This window comes from Puma concolor, chromosome B3, assembly GCF_028749965.1.
Source record: "Puma concolor isolate L17-30 chromosome B3, mPumCon1.1.hap2, whole genome shotgun sequence".
In the NCBI taxonomy this organism is placed as follows: Eukaryota; Metazoa; Chordata; class Mammalia; order Carnivora; family Felidae; genus Puma; species Puma concolor.
In genome coordinates this window covers 94,103,949-94,119,118 of record NC_141672.1, presented here as the reverse complement: position 1 = coordinate 94,119,118, position 15,170 = coordinate 94,103,949, and the positions used below count along the sequence as shown (strand labels likewise).

Below are 15,170 nucleotides of genomic sequence, written 5' to 3'. Positions count from 1 at the left end.
AGTCCTATTAAATACATTCACATTGTTATGCAGCCATCACTACCAGCCAACCCCATAATTCTTTTCATCTTGCAAAACCGAAACTCTATACCCATTAAACAAGTCCTCCCTAGTCCCTCTTCCCCTAGGCCCTGGCAACCACCATTCTACTTTCTGTCTTTGTGAATCTGACTACTCTAAGTAGCTCCTGGAAGTGGAATCACGTAGTATTTGTATGTTTGTGACTGGCTTATTTCACATAGCATGAGGTCCTTAAGTTTCACCCATGTTGTAGCATACTGCAGAATTGCCTTCATTTTTAAGGAATAGTATTCCACTGCATGTATATACAACATTTTGCTTATCTATTCATCCATTCATGGATGCTTGGGTTGCTTCTGTGTTTTAGCTATTGTGAGTAAAGCTACTATCAAGACCGATGTATAATATCACCACTTTTTGTTTTGTTTTTAATGTTTATTCATTTTTGAGAGAGAGAGAGAGAGAGAGAGAGAGAGCACGCGCGCGTGCAAGGGCACCCACAAGTGGGGGAGGGACAGGGGGAAAGGGGAACAGAGGATCTCATGCAGACTCTGTGCTGACCGCAGGGAACCCGATGCGGGGCTCAAACTCTGGAACTATGAAATCACCACCTGAGCTGAAGTTGGACTCTTAACCAAATGAGCCACCCAGGCACCCCATCGCCACTTTTTAAAAGCAAGTTCATAGGCACAAGTTTCTCCTTTTTTTCTTTTGAGCAGAGTTGTATATCCAGAGATTTTCAGAGTCTGTAATGTTTCCACATGCCTTGACTGACTTTAGACCTCCTTTTTTTAAAAGGAGTTTAATACAGTATTATATTAGTATCAGGCGTACAGCATAGTGATTGGTCATTTGAGTATGTTGTGAAATGATCACCACAATGAGTCTAGCTACCATCTGCCACTATACAAAGTTAACACAATATTATTGACAATAGTCCCCGTACCATATAGTACATCTCATGACTTAATTATTTTATAATCGAAGTTCTTTCATCTTGATCCCCTTTACCCATTCCCTCCCCCTTCTGAGCCCCTCCCCTCTGGCAATCTCCAAGCTGTGCTCTGTATCTGTGAGTCTGGGTTTTGTTTTGTAAAATCACGCAGTATTGTATTTGCCTTTTCTGTTCTAAATTATTTCACTTAGCATAATGCCCTCAAGGTCCATCCATGTTGTCACAAATGGCAAGATTTCATTCTTTTTATGGCAAAAGTATTTCATTGTCTGTGTACACAGAGAGAGGGAGAGAGACATCTTTGTCCATTTGTCCATCGATGGACACTTAGGTTGTTTCCATATTTTGGCTATTGTAAGTAATGCTGCATTGAACCTAGGGGTGCATATATCTTTTCAAATTAGTGTTTTGTTTTCTTCTGATAGATACCCAGTAGTGGATTTGCCGGATTATAGGGTATTTCTATTTTAAATTTTTTGAGGAACCTCCATACTATTTTCCACAGTGGCTGCACCAATTTACATTCCCACTAACAGTGTATAAGGATTTCCTTTTCTCTATACCCTTTCTAATAATTATTATTTCTTGTCTTTTTTAAAAATTTTTTTTCTAATTTTTTTTTTTTTTAATTTATTCTTGAGACAGAGGCAGAGCGTGAACAGGGGAGGGGCAGAGAGAGAGGGAGACACAGAATCCGAAACAGGCTCCAGGCTCTGAGCCGTCAGCACAGAGCCCAATGTGGGGCTCGAACCCATGAACTGTGAGATCATGACCTGAGCCGAAGTCGGACGCCCAACCGACTGAGCCACCCAGGCACCCCTATTTCTTGTCTTTTTGAAAATAGCCATTCTGAAGGGTGTGAGGTAATATCTCATTGTGGTTTTGATTTACATTTCCCTGATATAAAGTGTGATGTTGAGCCTCTTTTCATGTGTCTGTTGGCCATCTGGATGTCTCTTTTGAAAATTGTTTATTCAGATCCTCTGCCCATTTTTAATTGTATTGTTTGTTTTTTGTTATTGGGTTGTAGGAGTTCTTTATATATTTTGGGTATTAACCCATTACTGGTATATGATTAGTAAATATCTTCTCTCATTTAGTAGGCTGCCTTTTCATTTTGTTGGTGGTTTCTTGTACTGTGCAGTGGCTTTTAATCCTATGTAGTCCCATTTATTTTTACTTTTGTTTCCCTTGCCTTAGATTCAGATAAAAAAAAAAAAAGATTTAAAACTGATGTCAAGGAGCTTATGTCTTCTTATAGGAGTTTTATGGTTTCAGGTCTTTAATCCATTTTGAGTTAATTTTTGTGTATGGGGTAAAATAGTTGTGTAGTTTCATTCTTTTCCATGTTGCTGTCCAGTTTTCCCCACACCATTTATTGAAGAGACTGTCTTTTCTTCATTGTATATTCTTGCCTCCTTTGTCATAAATTAATTGCCCATATATGCATATGTTTATTTCCAGGCCCTCTGTTCTATTCCATTGATCTATGTGTCCGTTTTTATGCCAGTATCTTACTGTTGTAATTACTATAGCTTTGTACTACAGTTTAAAGTCAGGAAGCATCATACCTCCAGCTTTGTTTTTCTTTCTTAAGATTATTTTGTCCATTCAGGGTCTTTGTAGTACTACATAAATTTAAGAATTATTTGTTCTAGTTTTGTGGCAAATGCCATGGAATTTTGATAGGGATTGCATTGAATGTCTAGATTACTTTGGTTTCTATGGACATTTTAACAATATAAATTCTTCTGATACATAAGTATGGAATATCTCTCCATTTATGTGTGTTTTCTTTGTTTTCTTCAATTTCTTTCATCTTAGAATCTAAGACACAAAAGTGTCTTAGACTTTTTAGTGTACAGGTCTCTCACCTCCTTGGTTATATTTATTCCTATTTATTTTATTATTTTTGGTGTGATTGAAAGTGGGATTCTTTTTTTTTATTTTTCAGTTTTTATTTTAATTACAGTTAGTTAAAATATGGTGTTATATTAGATACAGGGACACAGTATAGTGATTCCACACTTCCATAAAACACCTAATGCTCATCACAGCAAGTGCCCTCCTTAATCTCCATCATCTATTTCACCCATCTCCACTCTGGTAACTATCAGTTTGTTCTCTAAAGTTAAGAGTCTATTTCTTGGTTTCTCTCTTTCTTTTTTTTTTCTTTTTCCTTTGCTCACTTGTTTTGTTTCTTAAATAACACACATGAGTGAAATTATATGGTATTTGTCTTTCTCTGACTGACTCATTTTGCTTAGCATTATACTCTCTAACTCCATCCACATCATTGTAAATGGCAAGATCTCATTCTCTTTTATGGCTGAAAAATATTCCATTGTGTATATATACCACATCTTCTTTATTCATTCATCAATCAGTGGACCCTTGGGCTGTTTCCATATCTTGGCTATTTTAATAATGCTACAGTAACCATAGGGGCACATGTGTCCCTTTGAATTTGCGTTTTTGTATTCTTTGGGTAAATACCCAATAATGTGATTGCTGGAAGGTAGGGTAGTTCTATTTTTAAATTTTTGAGGAGTCTTCAAATTGTTTTCCACAGTGGCTGCACCAGTTTGCATTCCCACCAACAGTGCACAAGGGTGCCTTTTTCTCCACATCCTTGCCAAACACCTGTTGTTTCTTGTTGATTTTAGGAGATTTTTTTCTTGATTTCTCTTTTTGATAGTTCATTATGAGTGTATAGAAGTGAAACAGATTTCTGTATATTACTTTTATATCCTGCAACTTTACCGAATTAACTTATTAGTCCTAATAGTTTTTGGTAGAGTCTTCAGGGTCTTCTATCTAAAATCTCATGTCATCTGAAAATGGTGATATTTTACCTCTTCCTTTCCAGTTTAGATGTTTTTAACTTCTTTTTTTTATTATTAATTTTTGCCTAATTGCTCTGGCCAGGACTTCCAGTACTATGTTGAACCAAGTGGGGAGAGTAGGTATCCTTATGCTCTTCCTAATCTTCAAGGAAAAGTTTTCAGCTTTTCACCATTGAGTATGATAATAGCTGCGGGTTTGTCATTGGCCTTTATTATGTTGAGGTATGTTCTTTCTATACCCAATTTGTTGACAGTTTGTTTTTTTTTTTAAATCATAAATGGATGTTGAATTTTGTAAAATGCTTTTTCCGCATCCATTGAGAAGATCATATGATTTCTTCACTTCATTTTGTTAATGTGGAGCATCATGTTGGTTGATTTCCACATGCTGAGCCACCTTTACATCCTGGAATAAATCTCACTTTATAGTAACATATGATCCTTTAAATGTATTGTTGAATTTGGTTTGCTAATATATTGTTGAAGATTTTTGCACCTATGTTCATCAGGGATATTGGCCGGTACTTTTTTTTTTTTTTTTTTTTTGCAGTGCTCCTGACTTTAAAATCTGAGTGAGTGTGCCCAGGCGTACATGAGCATGCTTGCCCACATGGGCACACAGCTGGGTTCTGGGTGCTCTTTTCTTCCATGAGGAGATAACAGCCAATGTATAGAAAGCAATGGCTGAGAAAGGGCTAGGGTTATCCCTTTGGGCTTTTTCTGGAATTGACCCCTGCCACTTTGCACTAGTCCCTTGCTAGTTTACCCCAGTTACATTGGAGTAAGGATTGGCCAAAAAAGCCCCCCCCCCCCCCCCCCCCCCCCCCCCCGCCGCCACTGCATTTGGGGGAGTGAGCAAGAGAAGGACCAGTATTGTTTTCCTGGTCCTGGGAGTGTGGGATTCCCTCCCTTTCGTGTACATGGCAGTATGGTTACTCCCTGAATGAGTGTAGGTTTTGAATTCAGACCTGGGTTTGTATTCTGCCTCTCCCACTCTCAGCTGCATTATTCAGAAGCAGTTATTTAAATTCTTTGCGCTTTTGTTTCCTCATTTGTAAGATGGATATAAAATAGCTATCTTGAAATGACATTGTTAAGAAGAAATGAGGTGATGTACATAAGGTACTTATGGCCTGCCTGTATAGATAGGAGATGTTCCTTCATTAAAACCCGGGTTCCCTGAGATGGCATTGTGTATCATTCTAAAGGAAGGGGCTTCTACTGTAAAAGCGTTGCTAAAACCGGTCAAGATTTTTCTTCTTTATGAAACTTTGGGGAATGGAAACAAGGAAGTCTACCAAATAAACTGAAAAAATAAATCTGGATTTAGCAGTCATAAAGATGGAGGAGTTAAAGGTTAAGCTGGAATGGGACAGAGATACAAATAAAGATCTTTTATTTATCTGTGACATGTACATTGATCCATCTCTCTGTGGGTGTTGGCAAAAGACAGAAAGGCTGTGTTGCCTCTTCATTGGGACATATATTTTTTTTCATTTTTTAAATGTTTATTAATTTTTGAGAGAGAGAGAGAGAGAGAGCGTTCAAGCAGAGGAGAGGCAGAGAGATGGAGACAAAGCAGGTTCCAGGCTTCAAGCTGTCAGTACAGAGCCCAACACGGGGCTCTAACTCACAAGCGGTGAGATCATGACCTGAGCTGAAGTCGGATGCTCAATCAACTGAGCCACCCAGGGGCCCCTTCATTGGGACACCTTTGACATGCCCTCACATTTTGACAGCAGATGAGCAAAAATCCTGCTGAGAAACTTACTTTGCATTCTTTTAATATTTTTATTTACTCAATCAACTGCACAGTGAAGGGAAAACATAACATTGTTTACATTGTTGACATACAAATATCAATAGAATAAAAATAGGAAACAACAAACCACATATACAAAAAACACCTAAACTAAGTCATTGTTTATAAGCTCTTTCTGTATCACTATTTAGACAGAATTAATTTTATGTAGCTACCAATGTGTGTATATGCCATTCCAAGTTCTACTTTTGGCCCACTAATTTTTTTTTAATTTTTTTTTAACATTTATTTATTTTTGAGACAGAGAGAGACAGAGCATGAACGGGGGGAGGGGCAGAGAGAGAGGGAAACACAGAATCGGAAGCAGGCTCCAGGCTCTGAGCCATCAGCCCAGAGCCCGACGCGGGGCTCGAACTCATGGACTGCAAGTTCGTGACCTGAGTTGAAGTCGGATGCTTAACCGACTAAACCACCCAGGCGCCCCTCGGCCCACTAATTTATATAGACTCCCCTTATTTCTATAGTCTTCATACTAACAGTCCAAGTGGGAATATTTATATTGATAAATTCCATATCACAAGCTATGGAGTTGGTTTTTTATTCTAAAATAAATATGTATTCTGTATACATACTCAATACTATTTCGATACAAATTCTCCTCCCCTTGTCAAAAGCTCTGATAAATATTAAGAGATTTATCATCTTTTACCAAATCACTCTCTAGAAAGATTGTATCAATACTGATCAGGGCCCCCAGCATGGATAAGTATGCCTGACGTGGAATTTTCCCCATCTTCCCCAACAGTGCATTTGTCATTTTCTTTTGCTAACTTAATAGCATTTGCTAACTTAATGACAGTGAAGTGAGTATCTTGTAGTTGTATTAATTTTCAATTTTAAAGTTGTAATGAATGTGAACATTTTCCGATTTTTAAAAATTGAACTATTTCTATCTCTTTTGTATGAATTATCTGATCTGGGGGTTGGCACACTATGGCCCTTGGGCTAAAAATAGCCAACTGCCTGCTTTTAGAAATAGTTTTATTGGAACATAGCCATGCTCATTTGTTTACATATTGTCTCTTACTGCTTTTGAGTTATAATGCAGAGTTGAGTAGTTGTAACAGAGAAAAGTGTAAAATATTTATCATTTGGCCCTTTATTTTTTAAAACAATTTTTAACGTTTATTTATTTATTTTTGAGACAGAGAGAGACAGAGCATGAATGGGGGAGGGGCACAGAGAGAGGGAGACACAGAATCAGAAGCAGACTCCAGGCTCTGATCCATCAGCCCAGAGCCCAACACGGGGCTCGAACTCACAGACCACGAGATTGTGACCTGCGCTGAAGTCAGACGCTTAACCCACTGAGCCACCCAGGCGCCCCTCATTTGGCCCTTTACAGAAAAAGTTTTCAGACTCTAATCCCATCTCTCAGCTCTTATTCATTCTTGTTTTTCCACACTCTATGCTGCATCAATATCAAACTACTTGTAGTTTCCCTCATATGATAATTTATACTTTCGTGCTGTTACACATGCTCTTCCCTCTCTGGAATTTCCAAACTCCACTCTGCCAGGAAGGTTCATCCTTCCAAACTGTCCTTGACAGGCACTCATGCTACAAAGCATTCCTTTTAATTCCCATTTAAAACTTTACTTTTTGTTAGATGATATCAACTGTATGAGAATCAAGAGAACAATGCCTGGGAAAGCACTTTGTGAAACTAGGAGGTGCTATACAAAAGTAACAACTAATAATAACTGTGGTTATACTTGTCAGTATCAATGTCCACCTTTGTCTCTACTTTTATTTCAAACCATTTACAAGGAGCTCTTTAGACCAAAGCACCTCATTTGGCTCTCATGGAGTAAAGGATCTGATACCTTTTTCATAACCGCCTTTTATTAAATATCAACAACATAGGTGCCTGGACATGTCATTTTGGCAACACCAGAGGCTAGTTCAGATTAATTATTATGTGTCTCATCAATGATTGAATAATCATTAAGGTGACTCAAACATCAATCAACCAACCAAACAAAAGAGTCTGACTCTCTGAGCGGTCCTTCTATTTCATCCAGAGAACAAAGGTTGGAATCCTACAGAAACCATAGATACAAAATCCTGAGAAAATACGCTAAACCAAAAAGCCATTCTATGTATTGGTTGTAGGTAATTATGCAAAAATCAGACAAGAGAATACTTTAGAGAAGAATTTCATCTATCCAGAAAAAAAAATCTGAACTAAAATATAAATTATAAATCCAAAACAATGCCTAGAGTCTCTGGAATTCTACTTATTTTTCCAATATATCTACTAGAACATTGAGGACATAGATCTACGTTACTATATCTATATGTCTGTATTGTGTCTGTATCTATATATCTCTCTAGATAGAGAGGGAGATAGATTTCTTTAATGGGGCTGCATCCCTCTGCGTGTTCCTCCCCTCCTTAGGAATCAAAAACATCTCAAAAAAATATTTTCAGGAAATATATATGAAAACTAATACAATGTTGCAGGTGGTCATATGTGTGTGTGTACTAATACAGTTAACTAATTTAAACAATGATTTCCGGTGAATCCAGGAAAGAGCTTAGAGATGTGCTTTGTGAAAAGTTTAATATATGTGTTGAAAGATAGGAGGTTATGGTTCAGATTACGCTGAGTGAAAGCTTGGGCCGTTAGGAATGCTGAGTTCCAGAGACAAAAGCTTTTAGTTCTAACTGCATTTCTGGAGAGGAGGGTGCCAGGTTGTTCACCACTTCCATTAAGGAACAACTACATATTTTAGTGGTGCCTTTCTCTCACGAAATGCAATATAGAGTAAGGGAAAAAAAAAAAAAAAAAAAAAAAAAAAGCAAAGGAGGAAATTTGTTATTGATTTTCATTTCTTCTGCGAAATTACATGAAAGCTCAATGGCTTGTAGCAGTATCTCAGTCAATAAGGCTCCATTTGAGACCACCTTGAAGTTCAATTCTCTCCCAGTCCCTTTAAACTTCCTCTAGTGTCAGATTCTTTTGTATTTAATTGTCTTTGGTGCTGAGACACTAGGAAGCTTTTTATCCATAACACCACAGAGAGGATTTTGCTAAAAGCAAAACTGTGAAGTATTCCCAGACAACTAAGTTCCACTCCTCCTTTTTGGTTAAAAATCAACATTGCTAAAAACCAAATCTGAAAAGCCAAGGAAAAAAAGAGATGAAGAAGGTAAATAATAGGATTCCTTATTGCAAAGTGATTTTTTTCAGCATAAGGGTAGGAGTAGGAGAGAGTCATTTATGTCAGACTCACCATTATGTGTGTGCACATTTTGTTCATACTTGCTAACATTTGTTGAACATTTACTGTGTGTTAGATAGTGTGCTAAGTCTTTATATGGTTTCTGTTCCGCAGGGAAGCAATAAGTCGCCTGTGTGAAGCTGTCTCTGGGGCAAATGGAGCCGTTAAAAAGCGAAAGGTAAATATTGGTGTAGTTTCTCCTTGTTTTATGTTTCCCTAACTATGGGGAAGAGAATATCAAAATAGTTGTTAGTTCATTCTACTATATGAGCTAAGGTCCAGAATGGCCTTTATCAGTTGGCATGATCAGAGATGCACTGAAAGTTGGTCTTATCTCTCAAGTTTTTCTGACTTGACTGACACTGTCTGAAATGGTGATGCCTGGGGTGACAGAATGAAGAAAGTACCTGGGTTTCCAGTAAAAAATTCTGGGTTCCAGGCCTGGGTGTTTACTCACCTTTGAGCATGGTATGTCATCTCTCTGAGACCCCATTTTTGTTCCTGTAAAGTTAAGTTGAACTGGATGACCAGTTTGGCATCTTCCAATTTTCAATACTTTATAATGTATCTATTCTTCATTTTAACATTTTAGAATTTTTAGATTCCTTAGCCTATTTTCAGATGGAAATGCGGGTGGTAGTAGAGGTGAGATAATAACGCGTGAGTAGGAGATTTTCATGCTGAAAGAAAGCAAAAGATTTGATGTTACATAGGTTTAAATCCTGCCTCTGCCACCTACTATGTGATCTTGGACAAGTCACTTCACCTTTTGGATCACTGGTTTCCTCATCTGTAAAGTGGGAGAAAATAGCACTTACTTGATTGAGTTGTGTAGAATTAAATAAAATGATGTCTACACAGTGTTTGGGCGTATATTAGGCTTTCAACTCTAATGGTAGATAGAATTATTGCCATTTAATTGTCAACCCAGAACATTTAGTTGTTTTGGAATGTCCAAAGGAGAGGTGCAAAGGTTCTTAAGATAACTATATAAATCATAGAATAGAGAAGGAATGTTTAGAGATCTTCCAGATCAACCCTCCCATTTTGCCAGATACTAAACTGTCTCAGAGAAGAGATTTGCCTTGAGTTACTAGGATGATGAAGTTTAGAGCCAACTATAGAAGCCAGGTCTTCGTATTTCCAGCTTAGCGCTTTATTTCCACACCCGCCTGCCTCATTCTTTATTATTCTTTATTATTCTTCACTAGTTTGCATAGGGCCGAACCCAGTGTCACCCAGAGTGATTCAGATGAGCCACATGGCATGGAAAACACTAAGTGTTAATAAGTGGACTTTGAATTCTATTAGAACTCCCTATTACTAGTTACTTTGACAAAACCCATGGCCCCAAAGTAGCCTCTGGCCTCCTCCTGCCTCTCATAACCTCTGCAAATAGGATACTTTTTGTTGTTGTTGCATGATCCCAACAAATAGCCTCAATCATTTAAGACTTTCTCATTTCAGAAATGGGGAGTCTACTCCCCAAAACAAAATAAAACAAAACAAACCAGGCTATCATGTTTCCAGAAAGTACACATGGAAAGAAAAAAAAAATCTTGAGTTAATTTCCTTTGATAGCTAGCACTTACTGCATACTTACTACACGCCAGGGACTGTTCTATACACTATGTTTTTATACTCTTTTTCCTCCTAATTTAAAACATTTGGTAAAATATGTGTAACATAAAATTTACCATTTTAACCATTTTTAAATATACAACTCAGTGATATTACATACATTCACATTGTTGAACAACCATCACCCCTATCCATCCCCATAACTCTTTCCATTTTGCAGAACTGAAACTCTATATACATTAAACAATGACTTCCTATTCCCCATTTCTTCAGCCCTGACAGCCATTGTTCTACTTTCCATCTCTATGATGTTAACTACTCTAAGTACCTCATATAAGTGGACTCATACATATTTGTCTTTTTGTGACTGGATTATTTTCACTTCACATAATGTCCTCAGGATTCATCCATACTATAGCATGTGTCAGAATTCCCTCCTTTTGTAAGGCTGAATAATATTCCATTGTGTGTGTGTACCACATTTTGCTTATCCATTCATTTGTTGATGGATACTTAAGTTTTTTCCATGTTTTAGCTATTGTGAATAACACTGTTATGAATATGGATATACCAGTACCTGTTCAAGTCCCTGCTTTAAGTTCTTTTGCGTGTATAACAAGAAGTAGAATTGCTAGGTCATATGGTAATTTTATTTTTAATTTTTTGAGGAACTGGGAACTGCCATACTGTTTTCCAAAGCAATTGTACTCTTGTACATTCCTACCAATAGTGCACAAGGATTTCAATTTCTCCACATTCTAACACTTGTTATTTTCTGTTATTGTTGTTGTTTACTAGTTATAGGTTTATCTAGATTTTCTATTTCTTCATGATTGAGTCTTAATCGCTTTAATGTTTCTAGAAATTTGTCCATTTCGTCTAGGGAATCCACTTTGTTGATATGCAGTTGTTCATAATACTCTCTTATAATCCTTTTTGTTTCTATTGAATTGGTAGTTGCATCCCCACCCCACTTTTGCTCCTGATTTTAGTGATGTGAGTCTTCTTTCTTTTTTTCTTAGCCCATATATATAAAAGGTTGGTCAATTTTGTTGAACTTTTTGAAGAACTAACTTTTGGTTTCATTGATTTCCTCTAGTTTCTAGTCTCTGTGCCATTGATCTCTGCTCTAATCTTTATTATTTCCTTCCTTCTGCTAACTTTGGGTTTAATTTGTTATTTTTTTGAATTCCTTAAGTTGTAAAGTTAGGTTCTTGATTTGGTATCTTTCTTCTTTTTTAATGTAAGCGTTTATAGTTATATATTCCACTCCCCCAAAGCATCACTCTCACTGTGTCCCATATATTTGATATGAATGTTTTTTGTACTTTTATAAATTATCACAAAAAAATACAGCAACTTTTTCTTTTTTTAGACTTCTGGTTTTCAAAAGGATTGGAGAGTTCAGCTAGCCCAAACTCTCACAGGAATTCCTTTTATATAAAGCAGGCCCTACTCCCAACACTTGGGGAGAAGGGAATATATGAGAAAAGTTCTGAGGGCTCAGATTTCACTGCTTACTAAAGAATTTGCTGCATTCCAATTTTTTTAATGTTTTCATTAAAATAAAATATTCAATCTCATTTGACTTGTGTAAAGTAAAATAGGAAGAGTGTGTGTTTTGACCCATTTTTAACACTTAAAAAATTAATATTCTCCTGTAACAAAATCCTTAACTCAGAGTATTGTTTTGCTATTTTTAAAGCCTCCAGTTAAGTTCCTATCAACAGTTCTTGGCAAAAGTAATCTTCAGTTTTCGGGAATGAATATTAAACTGACCATCTCAACATGCAGCCTCACGTTGATGAATATTGACAACCAACAGGTAAGATCATGAATGTCATTTATAGCTTAACGTATCATCTATTTTTCTAGAAGAACCTGGGCATAATAAAGAAAATAAAGTTTCAGACAAAGTGTGCTTAAAATTTAGTTAAGGCACAAGGGAAAAAAATCTGCCAAGGATTTGTGAATAACAATAATTAGAACAACAGTATTACTAACTCATCACTGCACTTAACTGCTTGCGTACTTGCCTCAACCTAATTGGCTTTGTAATAGGAACTAAGGTGCAAATAACTGGTAAATACCATTTGGCAACTCATATTCTTGAGTCAGTTATTACTCTCCACCCGTGCTCCCCAAAGGGAAAGCAATTCCATTATCAGAACTAACAGACTGTGTGTTGGATGGGGTGCAAATGAAGGACAGAGGGGAAGGGTGATTTTAGGGTTAATATTCTAGCTAACTGAAATTTAAGCAAAAAACATTTTCTTCCAACTCTTAAGCTTGAAGTGCTTTGTAAAATATTATTACATAAACACAGTTTCTTCTTCTTTGATGATGTGTGATGCCATGGTGTGCCTGAGTTCTCATTGTGAACCTTATTTCTCAAAGAACAGCATTGCTGAAGCAAATATAAAAGATATACAGGCATTGGGCTAAATGTGTTCCTTAAACTAGGCTACTCTTGACTTGCTTTTTATGTTTTAAACTAAATTCCTCATATCAGATTATTTATGGGTGTTAGAGTCTAATTTTTCTTGGTTTAATATGTAGTGATTCGACGTTCTTAGTATTTAAGGTTTTACTGTATGGAATACTGTTGAACAGGGACTCATGGAAGGTTTAATGTGTAGTTGGCTCTCGGGCTTTGAGGTCACATATAGGTTGAAATCATGGCTTCACCACTAATGAGCAAGTTATGCTACCACTCAATTTTCTTCCTTAGTGAAATGAGATTATAGTACCTATTCATAGTTTCTGAGAGGATGGATTTAGCAATAGTATATGTGTCACTGGATTATATACAGGATTAAGTAAAACCATTGATGTAAATCACTTAGCACAGAGCCAGTCACCCAGTACCTATTATTATTTACTCAAACATTTTTCCTATTTCCTTGAGACATTTTCATAAAGTCAGTACTTAGCAGGGAAAGCATAAAACATAGAATCATAAAATTTTCAGTAACATGCACGTACAGTTATATACATTTTTTTCTCCAATGTTTTTGCCAAAAACTTGCAGTTTTGAGGTCTGCTTTATTTTCTAAATTCAAAAGCAGAATAAAATACATTGCTTGCACAGTAGTATAAACCACCACAGGATAAAATACTTAATATAAAATAGTTCAAAATAGATTTCTGTCTCGTTGGGCCCTGATTGGTTATCTAAGAGAGGTGATACCATTGGTATAATGAGAGCAGAACATTTGAGGCTGTACTTGGAAGATGCAACAAATCTAGGTGGAAGGTGAAGCAATCGTTCAGTCTTTCAGATGCTTTGCCCTCAAGATATTTGTAGATGTAAATTTTAGTTTTAGTTTTCACCCATGTGTGTGGTACCAGGGGTGCTTAATGCCTTTAGGTATGAGATCTCATTGAGTATAGAAGCACTTGAATTATCTCAGAATTTTGTAGGGGAGGAAGAGTAAGCAAATCTACAGCCGTCCTGGTGACAGCCTTCTGTGCAGAACCTAATGAGCATTAAAAAAAAAAAAAAAAAGTTCTATGGGGTGACTGAGGAATTAGGAATTTAGGAAGAATAGGGCTGTGGTGTGTGGTAGGTGGCTTAGTTTATTCTCATTTCTTTCTCTCTTTTACTACCCTTTTCCAGGCTACTGTAATTGGAAGGGGTATTGTCACATGCTCATAATCTTTCTGGCAGAATATGTAGGGACATATTAATAAAGTAGGGACAGGGCACATGGGTGGCTTCCACTACCAGCAGTTACAGCAATGAGTGCCTCTGGAGGTGGGACATCTTTTCTGCACTGGTAGCAGGGAATGGGGTTGTGCTGAGCCCACTGCTGGAGTGGGGACTAAAGTTAGGATCTCATTGACCTTAGACCCAGGCCCTGATTTTTAAAAATAATTTTGAACTATTCTGCAGGCCTGGAGGAAACGGCCCCTTCATTCCTCCCTTGGTGGAGGGAGGGCATATAAAAAAAAAGATGTGCCACTATAGATGCTTCAACTCAAGCTTTATAAATCCCATTAATAGGGCAACTAAACTGTTCAAGGGAGAAGGCAACAGAGAAGTGACCTTATAGATGTAGCAGGAGAAAATGATTAACTCAATCTTCCTTAAAGAAAGTTACCCTTTTAAGTTTTAAGATAAATACCAAGAAATACTAATGTCTCCCTTCCCCTCCCCCCAACTCCTAAGATATACTTTGGACTGAAAACATAAACAAGTTAAAATTGATAGGTACATTCGTAGATGGCAGAGCATTTATGGGTAGGATGGTTCACATTCATCTTCAGCCACTGAGAACAACTCCAAGAATATAACCATTCACTCCCAGAAAATGTCTTAAAGAACCTCAGAGGCAGAAAATAAAATTATATTAAACACATAATGCTTGCGATTTTTAAAACTTGCCATATTTTGGGATGGGAAATACATTTTGGAAAAGCAAGTTCTAGGGAGTTTTTCTATATTCCTTGTTTTAAAAATTCAAGCAACAGACTTCCTTGATATACTTCAATACGTTAAGGATGTAAGCAAAAATATCTGACTAGCTTCCACTCCCACTATTCTTTAGTCATTTCTACATTCCTACCACCAACTCTAACAGCTAGTGAAATTTTACTAAGAGTAATAAAGAGATAAAGAAGGTAAAACAGGCAGAAAATGGAGATATCCTGTAGTCTCCATGAGGAGAGGGAACTTCAAATATAGGGAGGCCAGGCAGACAATGCTAACTGTGCAG

General features: G+C 37.0%; 1 protein-coding gene across 1 annotated transcript in view; it reads left to right on the top strand.

Annotated features, from left to right (window-relative positions):
• Positions 1-15,170, top strand: part of SHC4 (SHC adaptor protein 4) — a 128,791-nt gene that overhangs the window by 61,094 nt on the left and 52,527 nt on the right. The window contains exons 3-4 of the mRNA XM_025919830.2: positions 8,986-9,049; positions 12,158-12,277. Of these exons, the coding sequence (XP_025775615.2) occupies positions 8,986-9,049; positions 12,158-12,277 (184 nt within the window). The remainder of the gene's footprint in view (positions 1-8,985; positions 9,050-12,157; positions 12,278-15,170) is intronic.